The 13,337-nt window shown below is 39.4% G+C and overlaps 1 protein-coding gene across 5 annotated transcripts in view; it reads left to right on the top strand.

Annotated features, from left to right (window-relative positions):
• Positions 1-3,397: 3,397 nt before the first annotated feature.
• Positions 3,398-13,337, top strand: part of LOC102918459 (complement factor H) — a 90,913-nt gene continuing 80,973 nt past the window's right edge. The window contains exon 1 of one of the 5 annotated variants that reach the window (XM_076547552.1): positions 3,398-3,679. In XM_076547552.1, coding sequence (XP_076403667.1) covers positions 3,622-3,679 — 58 coding nt within the window. In that variant the 5' untranslated portion in view covers positions 3,398-3,621. The remainder of the gene's footprint in view (positions 3,680-13,337) is intronic. The other 4 variants (XR_013043301.1, XM_076547555.1, XM_076547554.1 and 1 more) reach the window with 4 other exon arrangements.

Raw genomic sequence — 13,337 nt, 5'->3', positions numbered from 1 at the left:
CTTCTCAAACACCTGAGTCCGTGCTGGTCTCCGAGGGCCATGCTTCCACTGGAGCCATGCTAATCTGGATGCCTATGCTGCCACCTGAAGGCCAAGGTGACATGCGAGACTGGACTACAGTGAGGGGCTATGTCTGGGTCTGGTCTGAAGCCCTACCCTAGCCAGGGTCTGTGTTGATGTCCATGGCTCCTGATAACATTGAAGGCAATGCCAGGGCTCTGTGCTGCCACCTAGGGCCATGTTGGTATTGGAAGGCCACACTGCCTCGGGTCGGGGTTGCATGCTGATCAGAGTGGCCTGAACTGCCACCTGGGGCCATGGTGATATCCAAGCCTGGGCTGTGGCCTGAGACCATGTCTGGGTCTATAGTCCTAGCAGTCAGGGGTCAGTGACGCTCATGGCTTGTGGTGTCACCAAAGACCACACGGATGCCCAGGGTCTAGGCTGCATCCTGTGGCCATGTGGGTGTTTGAGGGCTGTACTGCCCCTGGGGCCATTGTGTCATCTGTGCCAGGGCTGCTGCTGAGGGCAACATCTGGGTCTATGGCCTAACAGCAGCCAGGGTCTGGGCTGATGTCCATGGCTCATGTTGCCATGGGGGTGGGGGTGGCCAGTGTTGGGGGCCATCACAGAAACCATGCCTGTTGAATTCCAAGGGCCGTGCTGAGCCAACCATGTCCCTCACTGGCCCTGGGATAGCTTGCCCTGCCCCTCACTGGATACTGTAGCAGAACTGGTTATCCCCACCACCACCACCCTATGGGAGAGCTGACACCAGGACTCCCAAGAGATGGCCCCATCCCTCACCATAGGTGTGGGAGAGCTGGCTCCTGATGGCATGGGCCTAGGAGAGTTGGCTCTGTCCCTCATCTGAGGGGGTGATCCCAGTGGTCCAGACTGACCAGCTCAACTTCCACCCAGACCCACGTCCTTGGGTTGGCCCACCCTGGCAGCTGCCCTGTCTTTGACCTGCTGGAGTGCACAAAGGGACTGGGTTCTGCAGAATGGTAACCGCAGAATCTCCACCACTTGGGGCAACAACAGGATAGCCAAGAGGAGTTTCAGTTGAGGGCCCAGCCCAATGATAGTGGTGTACCAGAAACCAGAGGCCTTGAACCAGACTAATGACTCACTGGAATGAACATTTGGGGCTGACTGGAAAAAAGGGCTAAATTGTGTAATACACCAAAGCTCTCAATTCCACTAGGATGAATGAAGAAGTGTTGGAAAGATGGAGGACTGAGGTGTTTTGTACATACTACAGGGGTAAGGGGTAGATATGGAGGGATTGGGAGGTGAATGGGATTGGGGTGCATGATGTGAAATTTCCAAGGACTTGATAAAGAATTTTGCTTAAAATAAAAAAGAATATAGTTTCATACCTTATTATAGTTTAAATATTAAACAAATAATAATTGTACAAATAAATTGTGCATGTCACTGAATTCCTTCTGTCTGTTGCCTGGCACTGTGTGGATCTGACAGCTGAGTACCTCAGGCCCCTTTGCCTGTCTCCATACACTGGCTTGGCTCAATAGAGAGTGTCGGGTCTGTTTTTAAGTGTCCAAGTAAATATATAATTTCTAGGCCAGAGTCAGCAGGGGTACTTACCCTCAGCTTATTTTTTAAGAGATGTCTTATACCATTATCTTTTTAAAGGTACTTAGATAATAATAAAATAAAATAGATTTGAATCTGCAAAAAAATGATGAGAAAGAAAGAATTAAAAAGTAATACAATATGCATATTATTTACACAATAAAATCCATGGCACTTTCAATTTTTATATTTTTTGATTGTCTACACTTTTGATTATTTTGTTATAAACCTCAATTTTATAATAGTTTCACTAGAGATAAGAAAGAAAAGACATCCCTTCTGGCATATTTGGTTAAAATTTGTTACTTGTTATCAAAATATTAGCAAGGTCATCAGAAGTTCACCACCCATGATTTGTAATGCCTACACATTTTTAGTTTGTAAGTAATGTCTACACATTGTCAAGGCTTAAAAAAATTCTGCCCAATTTCTTTGATAAAATGAACACTTCAGGACATTCGGCTAGCTCTTGTGACATGATTAACATCAAGCACTCTGAATTGAGGTTTTGTAAACTATTCCATTAGCGGGTGCTCTCCTGGGGAGGGCTCCCAGACTGAAGAAAAAGAGAGGGAGTTGAGCAAGCATTCATCATTGCTCTCTGCCATGGGACTGTGGTTGCCACGTGACCAGCTGCTCCTGCTCCTGTGGCTGCCCTTACCTTGTGTCCTCGAGAAGTGTGAGTCAAAGTAATCCTTTCTTCCCTTAAGTTGCTGTGGTCAGTGTCCTGTCACACTCACAAGACAAGCAACTATTCCAACAGTTATTGGCAGTTGAATTTCTACACATTTAACAGATTAGGCAGAAAACCATTTGAAAATGCCTGTCTGTATAGATTCAATGTATGATTTGGGGTATTAAAGCAGTGAGTTTAGTATCTCACTCTGGAAAGTTTTTATGGCCTTATGAGCGTGCTTGAATGTTCTGTGCTTATTTGATTCATCTATATGATTGAGAGAGCAACAGCTTATCAAACCCCACACAATCTAACAGAGTGGCCCTATTTGTATTATTTCCTAGCTGGATTCTGTCAGTAACATGCACAAGGATAACTTAAAATTGTCCTATATTCAAATTGAATATGACATGGAAAAGAAGTGAACGATCGGGAGCCATGTCCCGCCAAGTGATATCCCAAATAAAGTTCTTAGTGAAGGGCTCTAACTAAACAAAGGAGTAAATGGCTTCTTCCCCACTTACACTACATACAGACAAATATAGTCCATGTTCTTGGAGACACCAGCAGTGGGTGGAAACCTGGAAGGCACCACACTCGGAATTGAAGACAGAGGTTCCAAGTGTAACAGGTTGGGCGTTGAGTATCTGCCTGGGTTCTGCACTAATTCAGCTTGCTGCAGACACTTTTTGTACCTCTATATTCCTTACTATACGATACCTCAATGTTAGAAAAATCAGTGTTTCAAATGCTTGATTTTTGAGTTACTCATTTATATCCAAGGAAACACGGGCCAGTTGCCTCACACATATGAAGAGAGTTCCTTGGAAGACTGATTTCATGAATTTAGAAGAAGCAATCCCCTCCTTATCACCCCTCAGCATGACAATCTCAGCAAAGTTTCTTTACTGTGCCTGGGTGTTGGTCCTGAAAACACTGCCTAACTGAAGTTCCTTCCCTAAATTATTTTTAAAAGAGCTGCCATTGCTTTCTGTTCTGTGGTTATGAAATCCAGAGGCGATCTACCAGCCCCTGCTTCTCACATTCCGAGAAACCTGAACTTGTTTCCAAGGACAACAATCTGGTATTTACAAGAACAATCCAGCAGGTCACAGGCAGAGCGCAGTAAGCGCTGGGATCAAACGCCCACACTGCTAGACTTGTGGTCTACCCTTTTAGTTTACTTTGCAGAAGTTGCTGGGGGGCGGAGCATCTAGCGATCCTGATTTCCTAAACCGATTTTCAACTTCCTTTTGAGGCAAGTCTGTCCCTGCAGTAACCACAGTTCTTAGCAGGGGAGAACTGGATGGTGCTGAACTTCTCTGCGTCTCAGAAAGATCCAAACCATGAGACTATCAGCAAGAATTATTTGGCTTGTATTATGGACTGTTTGTGTAGCAGAAGGTAAGTTTAAAACAGATAGCCTTTCTCCCTTCTGGCAGAGCTGCATTATAAAACATTTGCAGATAATATTTCTCATAGCAATCATTCAAATGAAGTCTAGAAAATGGGAAGTAATTCCTGGTCTGTAGCTTAATGGCTTTTGGTGGTAAGTTTAAAAACTGCAAGCAGTTCATTTGGCTGCCATAATTGATGGTTCATCCTAATGTAAAACTCCAGACAGTGCTTAAAACATGTTTGTGCGATCCATAATTCGGCAGAGTCATTTAACTTGTAGTTAACTCATAATACGAACCCTGCCTTTGCATGAGTATCCCTGAAATACTTCATGCAAAACTAGTAAAAAAATGTAAATATTTATACTTAATGAAAACTTTTACAAGTGTTTTAGGGAGTGGATTTATTTCAGGCATAATTCTAACACTTCCTAAAAACATCACTTAGAACTGATACTGCCACGGCTTTAAAAGGTTTGTACATAAGAACTGCATGTATGAGAATTAAAAAGATTATAAAATTTGACACATAACCTGCATATAATATTTGTGAGATCTGATTTATTTGGTTTCTTTTTTTCCCTGTGAGTATGTAGGGAACATATCGCTTGTGGAAGGCATTTGTGGACTGGGTAATGTGATTATTGGCGCTCTTCCCCCTTGTCGGTAACAGAAGCTCTGACTATCATTCAGTTCAATTCTCCCAAAAGTGTTCACTTTATCCAAGGAAGGGGTTTACTTTCCTAGTTCATAATAGTAACTAGTGAAATGATAAACACTCAATTAGCTTTTCTTTTTGTTCTGGTTTTTTTTTTTTTTTTTTAAATAGGGTGTCACTACTACTGCATAATTTGTCCTTGAACTCACTGTAGTCCTCCTGTGTCATGCTGAGGTTACAGGTGTGAGCAATGGCCATATCTGACTTGGCATTTGTTATATCTAGTGAATAACATGATGTTAATCATTTCCCCAGATGTTTCACTTAGCCAGCACTTTGCAATTTGAGCTTTTGCTGCAGCCTCTCCTCACTGGGGAATATTAACAAGCCAGCTCTAACTGCATACTTAACAACCCAGATAAGAAAGGCAGACATGGTTTCTCAGTTATATCTTTTGGTAGAGTCCTAAAAAATATTTACGTGTGTTTAGTATACTTTTTGAAAGAGTGAACTTCTTCATCTATATTTTCTAATACTATTATTTGAATTTTAGCTTATAAGTCTTATATTCAGACACCTTGTAGACTAAGGCAGTCATTTCCTTATATATGAAAATATAAGTATTATTGAGGTGAAATATGATTATATTAGCCAAGAGTTCTAAAGCAGTGTTGATATTATTAAACATAACTCAACCTTTTTTGTCATAAGTCAATGCTTTTGATTTATTTTAATGTTCCACTTTCATACTACTTGCTGAGAGATTTTTAAAGACATATATTATGAAAGAAAGATCTATTTTATTTCTAGCTAATTTTTAAGCCTTAAGAAATGATACAAGTGAAATTAAGCTCTTTACATAATTACAAAGTGGAATTTTCAATATTAAAAGGAAGTGCCATGAAGTTTACATGATAATTTAATGTTAATGATTTAAAATTTTCACTTATATCATGGATTCCAGCTGATTTTCCTGTTATTGTTGGATTTGAATTTTCATCGATATGTATTCAAATGTGGTGCCAGTTCTTGCTGATGAGTTGGGCAGATGCACCATACACATTACCATTTCAAGGGCTGTACAGTCAGAGATGAAGCCGGAGTTTAGTATTTAAACAGTATGTAAGGTAACCTCGTAATATCCACAAGGTGCACATAATGCAGAAACAGATACGAGAAGTTCCATGGATTTTCAGTAGACACAGAACTGCCTCTTTATTCTTAGCTTGGCTGGTAGCCTGTGTCTGTCTCAAATGTAAACAATTTGAACAGACTATCCACTTAACAGGAATTTCACCCTGCAGGATAGCTTGGATCAATTAAAAATAGTTACATATGCACTTGAATATTTGCTTCTGTTTCTATTCCCCACATCAGACACTGGGTAGTGGGCTGATTAAAAAATGGTTGTGAAATGCTATCGTAATAGACTTTCCTAAGCCGGGAAGAAAATGCAAGCATTTCATAAATCTTTTCTGCCCCGATAGAGATCAACATTCTTCCAAAAACTGATGGTAACTAGCAGGTGAGCTGGACACGTTAATGAACTCTCTGGCCACAGAATCTGGCTACTTGAGTTTTAAATCCACGGGACCCACCTGGTGAAAGGAAGAAAACCACCTCCTCAGACCATGCTCCAGTTTCCACGTGCAGGCATGGCAACTGGATATTACATGTGCCCATATTTGAAAAAAAAAAAAAAAAAAACAACTTTAAGAAAAAATTTTTTAAAAGGAAGCACTGTGAGCCCAGCTTTCCTTTTGTCTTTCCTTTTCCATATGTCAAGGGCTTCCTAATACCTTTTTAGTGCAGTTCCTGCCTGTGTTCACACTCCTAGCTGCTAGGAACAGTAAATGCTGCTTCTTGCAAAATCACACGCTGTTCAGAATTGGGTCAGATTTACAGGACAACCTGTAACGTAAGAGTTCCTCAGTCAAGCTGTGTAATTTCAGTTCTGGGGAATGGATTATACCCAAGCTTTCCAAGCGCACATTTTACTCTCACAATTGGATATTGTATGAAATTAGGCCGCAGCCCAGAATTGCTGAAATGAACCAATTAAACCTGTGCTGAAACACAACCAAATAACCACTGTGTGCTTTCTGGGGAGATAAGTGTTCTTTAATCCTGGAGGTTTAAAGGACAAAAAAAAATGTCCTTTCAGGCTTAGAGATTTTAATCATAGAATGGAGAATTTGTTTAATTCTATATTATGTTGTTTTAAGTGTAAGGTGTTTCCAAACTTAGTTCGACTCTGATGTGGAAAAACTGGTGTTATATATATTAATTATGAATTAATAACAGTTACTCTTTGGGGAGTTGAAGGAAAAGTTATTTATGCTTTTATTTCAAATGCAACGATATAATGTTAAAAAGTCAAATGATATGTTGTAAAATATTTCTGCCTTTTCTTAAGAGAAAGAATTTATATGGAAAGCGCTCTTACTTTTTCCTGCACTCTATGTCCAAAGTTGAAGGCAACTTATAGTATAGGGTTCACCACATCTTTTTATTATTATTATTATTATTATTATTATTATTATTTATTTTACAACACCATTCAGTTTCACATAATAGCCACAGATTCCCCTGCTCTCCCCCTCCCGCCCCCTCCCCCTCCCCCCAGCCCACCCCCAATTCCCACCTCCTCCAGATCAAGGTCTCCCCCGAGGGCCGGGATCGACCTGATAGACTCAGTCCAGGCAGGTCCAGTCGTCCCCCCCACCCCCACCCCCACCCCGCAGACCAAGCCACATCTTAACTGAAAACCACATCTGCCACTGTTCCTCTAGCCTTAGCTAGACTGAACACCAGAGTTTCCCGTGCCCCAAGAGACTCAGTGAAGAAGGACGAAACAAGTTACAATACAGAAGCGTTACACGGAGTGGGTATCATGGCATGCAGTATTGTATGAACAGAGTTCTGTGACTGGTTTCACAGCTGTGCTTTCTGTCTTCACCTCACTTCAGCTCTTTGAGAGAGAGTCTCACCTTATGGGCCAAGCTGGCCTTGCACTCCTTGTCTTCCAGCCTCAGCCTCCCAAGCACTGGAATTCAACACCAAGAGCCATCTGCTCAGGTTTTCTGTTACCCTCTCTCAACTAAATTCACAGGGATAGCTCGTCCTTCTTTATAAGAATGGGAAAAAATTCTTTTAAATGTCAGATGGTCAAAAACCTTCTGAACGAGCAATCAACAATTTCCCTTTCCATGAAAAAAAATATTCATTAAAAGAGAAAAAGACCAGCCTTTAAAACTTACATAAGAGTAACATTATACAGACTGAACAGGTTGTATTTACTAATATATATATATATATATATATATATATATATATGCAGGTAATAACAATTATGAAAATAAGAGGCCATGAATTTGAAAAAGAGCAAGGAGGGGAATATAGGAGATTTAGGAGGGACAAAAGGAAATGGGGGAAATGATGTAATTATATTATAATTAAAAGAAATAATAGTAAAAAAGAAATAGGAATTTCTGTAGTAAATTAAAAAATAATGTGGATTTACATGGTAAAAATATGTGTCTACACACAATCTGCTGTGGTTTAGTTTACACATGAAACCAATCTTAGCATCTTGCCTTTATGTCCTTTATCACACCAAAGGTGTGTAAACCTGTTATATGATAAGCCAGGACTTACATGTATGTACCTTGTAAACATTTCTTTTATTTCAAATTATAATGGATAGTTGGATTTACTGCTGCAGTCTCAACTATGAATATCATAATAGTTTCAGAGCCGGTAGAAGACAACTTAAAAGTTCTGAAGTCACTCATCCTTGGTATTTGTTTGGCCTTCTTGTTTAGGGCAAAAGAGACAGAATTCACAACTACAACCAAAGCACCCATTGCAAATAAGATATTCCCTTTCCACTTGCAAAGTCATCACTTTATAATCACGCAAACAGCACAAGCCATATTTCAGTTGTTCTCTTTCTCCCTAGAGCCTCCCTCTGTTGAATCTGAGAATTGGAACAAACGAGAAGTAGTCTTTTTATCACAATCCTTGGAAGCAATACATGGAGAGACTTCCACATTTCCCTAGGGAAAGTGGCTGGATTAAAGAATCAGGATTGTGGCATAGAAATTCTTCCTTGAGCCTTGAGTTTAGAATTTTCAGATGGAGAGTCTACAGAGATGAGGTCAGGAAAACATGCATCCTGTGTGATAAGATTCCCTGCACAGTCTAGACATTTACTCAGCTCCTCAGTGGTAGTCCCCCATGCCCCAGGGGCCAGAGTTCCAGTTATGCCGCCTTCTGTCACATTTGCTTCTTCTCAAGTCCACCCTAACGAAGTATGTGAACGTTATAGATCTTTATGCAAACTACAAAAATGGTTAATACTAGTTAATTATCCAAATCAGGTTTCAATTTCAGTGGGGGCAATTAACCCCTACTTCCAAAATACATGTTTTCAGGGGTATTGTTGTATTTCCCTAAATGGTGTTATTTGGCCTTGTGTAGTGTCCTGCTTGTCTTCCGTGTTTTCTCTTCTGCAACTCTTAAAATGCTTGACATGGTTATAGTGCCACAAATCCAGCCAACCTGTAATTTACACTGAAGGGACAATACAGTTAAATTTTGCTAATCTATGTAACATACTGTAAAATTTCACCAATAGAAGATAGAACTGGACAGTGGTAAGGGACAGTAGAAGAAAGTCATTCTGGGACAGGAAGCATTTCATACTGAAATGCTGTAATAGGTGTCCAAGGATGGAAAAATCACTCATGGGCAAGGTGGAGGGTGGATTGTGAAGGCAAACCTTGCTTACCTCCAGCACAGCCTTATCCTAGAAATGTGTATGTCCTTTACCTGAATGTGACTTTAAACTACAACACTTAAGTGCAAACTGCAAACTAGAATTATTCTAAGGAAGAAATTGCCACATAGTAAATAGTCTTTATCTTTGACCTTAGATTGCTCAATTTTGAACTCTCCCTCCCCCTCCAAATTAATCCATTTTTATTTGCTGTCTCTGTCAGTCTGTCTTTACCACTTTCCTCTCCTACAAACACACACACACACACACACACACACACACACACACACACACACACACACACACACACCATGCCCACCTTTCATCATTTGAGGAGATGCTGGCAACCAAGTCCTGGGTGCTCAGTTGACTGACAGGTGCCTTACCCAGTTCTTAACTTCAGCGATTCTAAGAACACAGTACATGAAAACCATACAAGGTAATTGGGAGAAAACTGTTACATTTTGGTTAAAATTAAAGGAAAAATGGTTCAGAGAAAGTCAAGTAATTAAATAGAAAAAGAAATGCCTACATGAAATAATGAAAAGAACACAAGGATTTGATGGAGCACTTTTGTTTTGACATTTTCACTTAGAAAGCTTAGTTTCTCACAAACCGTGCTAACTGGAAATGCAATAGACAGAGGATGATTATAGAAACATTCCTTTAAAGGTTCCTAGGAACTTCTTACACTTTGAGCTATAGGCAAGAGATTCCTGACTTCAAAAACTGCAACACAGATTCACACTTGGGGGGTAGACAGATGAACAACGCAGTCCAGTTGTGGAGAGCTGTCGGTTCATGCAACAGGCCTCCAAGTTCACCAGACAACGGTTCCCTGGTCTTCTATTTTTTTTCCTTCCCAGTCTTGTCCCTTTCTTCTTCTTCCACATCTTGTCCATTAAGTGTCCCATGTGTCACTCTCAGGGTCACCTGTGCATAGTGACTGTACGGATGCATGTCCTGGAAATGCTTCTACAGTTCTGTTTGCGCTCACTGTTTCTTTTATTCAGGATCACTTTTCAGTGAGTTCTAAGTACTGGGTCCTAAAATCATACTTTCTAAAAGGTAGTCATTCAGTGGATAGGAAAAGAATTAAGAGTGCTTTTAAATATTCTAATATTGTAGTCCATATTACAAACTATAAAGGTACTAAAGTGGAAAACTGAAAGTTGGAAAGATGTGCTAGAAATAGAAAATGGAATTTTTTTCATCTGCAAAAAAAAACCAAATTATGAAATTAATAGGAAAAAAATGGATGAATCCAGACTCAGAGACGAACACTGCATGTTCCCTTTCGTATTTGTATCCTAGTTTTTAGTGCATATACTTAATAGTTATTTGTTTAATGTATTATATATGTACATTTGTGGGTGTGAATTCTGCAGAGAACATGGAACTAGAAGTGGGAAAAGCACTGTGGAGGAAGGGGCAATGAAAACACGTGACATGAACGCTGAAAGAACACCCGTAGGCAGATACAGTAGGGGAGGGAGATGGGGAAGAAGGATCAGAGAGAATAAAATAAAACTACTTTGAAAAGCCATAAGAAGAGCACACCTTTAATCCTAGCGCTAGGGAGGCAGAAGCAGGTGGATCTCTGTGAGTTCAAGGCCAATCTGATCTACAAAGTGAGTTCCAGGACAGCCAGGTCTACATAGAAAATTCCTGTCTGGCAGGGGTGGAGGGGTGCAAAGTCATAATAAAATATAACCCTTTGCATACTACTTTAAAAGTAAAATAAATAAATAAATAAATAAATAAATAGGATGGGTCAGGAGAGAGAGAGAGAGAGAGAGAGAGAGAGAGAGAGAGAGAGAGAGAGAGAGAGAGAGAGGATGACATTTTTTTTATGCTGTTTCTCTAAAACAGAGTCGGACTAAATAGCACAAGCTGGCCTCAGCTCCCATCTCCCTGTCCAACATGCTGAGATTACAGGCATGCAGCCTCCTGTAGGCAGGTTTTAAACTCTGCATAGGAGTTAGTCAGATGATGGCAAAGGGGAGGTTTATGGATGGGGAAAACAGCAGTTATACAGAAAGAAATAAAGAGGTTCTGTAAAATGAGCTCCTCCCCACACATCCAAATAAAGTCACCTTAACTTCTCCAAGAATTAGGGGTAGAATTTCGAAAGGAATGTTTTCCTCTTTGTTTTAATCCTAATCCTCAGGATCCCACTGATAACCCTCAGTTTTGGTGCTGCCGAACTTTCAGATTTTGGGTTTTTTGTTTGTTTGTTTTTTTACTCTATCCTGTGGCTAAGTTCCTTTTTGAGGCAGCCATTCAAGTCTAAGGAAAACTATTCAATATGTACTAACAGTTTATTTTAAAAAGACAACATGTGCTTGGAACCATATTTTGTGTGAGGAGACCGCAGTCCAGGGAGTGCCTGTAGTGGTATTGTGCTCCCCAATATATTGTGTACCCTAATAAACTTATCTGGGATCAGAGAACAGAACAGCCACTAGACAGACATAGAGGCCAGAAAATGGAGGCATACATGCCTTTAATCCTATCACTCACTCGGGAGGCAGAGATCCATCTGACTCTCTGTGACTTCAAGGCCACACTGGAAACAGAGACAGGCATGGTGGCACACACCTTTAATCCCAGGAAGTGATAGCAGGAAGCAGAAAGGTATATAAGGCATGAGGACCAGGAACTTTGGTCTTTTTTAGCTTTTAGGTTTTTGAGCAGTTCAGCTGAGATCCATTCGAGTGAGGACTCAGAAGCTTTCAGTCTGAGAAAACAAGATCAGCTGAGGGTTGGCAAGGTGAGGTTGGATGTGGCTTCTTCTGCTTCTCTGATCTTTTAGCAATCACTCCAATACCTGGATCCAGTTATTTCATTTATAAGGCTGGTTAGCAGTTTGTGTTATAAGTGCCCATCTCAGAAGTGTGGATTGAGAGGATTTCAAGCTGTCTCCTCACAATCACACAAACACCAGCTGCTCCCCACACCGGTTTCTTTGAGGTTTCACCATGGGCCCTTAATGATGTATGCTTTCCTCAGGGGTAACATTTTTGCAAATAAACGACATAATTGTCCCTATATATTTTAGAAGTAGAAATTTATTTTTTCAGATGGTTGTTAAGTGTCCATTGGACTTTAAATTTTTGTAGTTTGTTTTTTAAAGTACTTTATTGCAACTGATATTTTTCTTGATTCCAAAAATTACAAATTTTATATTCTTACACTATTTGTTAATTCTCTGAATATTTTTAATTAATTAAAACCTCTGTGGCTCACATATATCCATAAAATTAATATTCATTTATATCAAGAAGAAGGCATAAGGGAAATTTAATGAAAACATCTATTTTTGATATTTCCATTTTATTCATTTGCTTTATTTTTACCTAAGGAACTTGTAGTTCTCAATTATAGTATATTCTACCATCTGTTAAGAGGTAATATTTTAAAAATGATACCTCTTATTCTTTTCTAACATCATTTTAGAAGCTCTGGTAAATTAACAAAGAGGCTATCTGTCTTTAATATACCAAAGGTGTGGGTACGAGTGATACATTTCACAAAATAAATAAATTTATTAAGATTTATTTTATTTCTGCAAGAACATTTCAAATAATAATTAAGAGACATATTGGCATTGGAAATAAGGAGTTGTATCTGGTTTGTGTGTTAGTACTAGCTCTTTAAAATTTGAATATAGAAAAAAACTGGTGAGTTATGTTTACTAAAATATCTGGTATTTGCTTTTAACTTTAAAAAATTATACATTTATCTCCCTCAAGTTAAAGTAAAAAGACTCCTGTTTTCAGATAGTCAAACCTATACACAGTCATTCCTTTTCTGAAAAACATTTGAAATTGACAAAAACAGCCAAGGAAATAGAAAATCAACACAGGAAGTGTTAGAAACCAACATTAACTTTTCAATTATGTTACTGCAAATACATAGGATCAGATTTTATTTGTCAGAATCTGAATAATTATGTAGATACAAGAAAAGTGAGTTTGGTAATTTACCTTGAGCTAGAAGCAGAAGGCTCGCTCCTTTACCGAAGCTTTAAGTTAAATTATCCCTCTGAAAATCTTTATCCTTTTGTAAGTATTACTGTGGTTGCTGTTTAATAAGCACCTGCCCTGTTTTGCTGACAATTTCCCATCTATTTCAAACAAATGTGCTGTTGTACATTTATGTTGACAGATCGACTACATGAATGAAAAGAACGTTTTACAATCTACTTAGAACTCTTGAGACTAT

Source organism: Peromyscus maniculatus, chromosome 11 (assembly GCF_049852395.1).
Source record: "Peromyscus maniculatus bairdii isolate BWxNUB_F1_BW_parent chromosome 11, HU_Pman_BW_mat_3.1, whole genome shotgun sequence".
NCBI lineage: Eukaryota > Metazoa > Chordata > Mammalia > Rodentia > Cricetidae > Peromyscus > Peromyscus maniculatus.
Note: the sequence above shows the minus strand (reverse complement) of the source record. Positions and strands in the feature narration are given on the sequence as shown.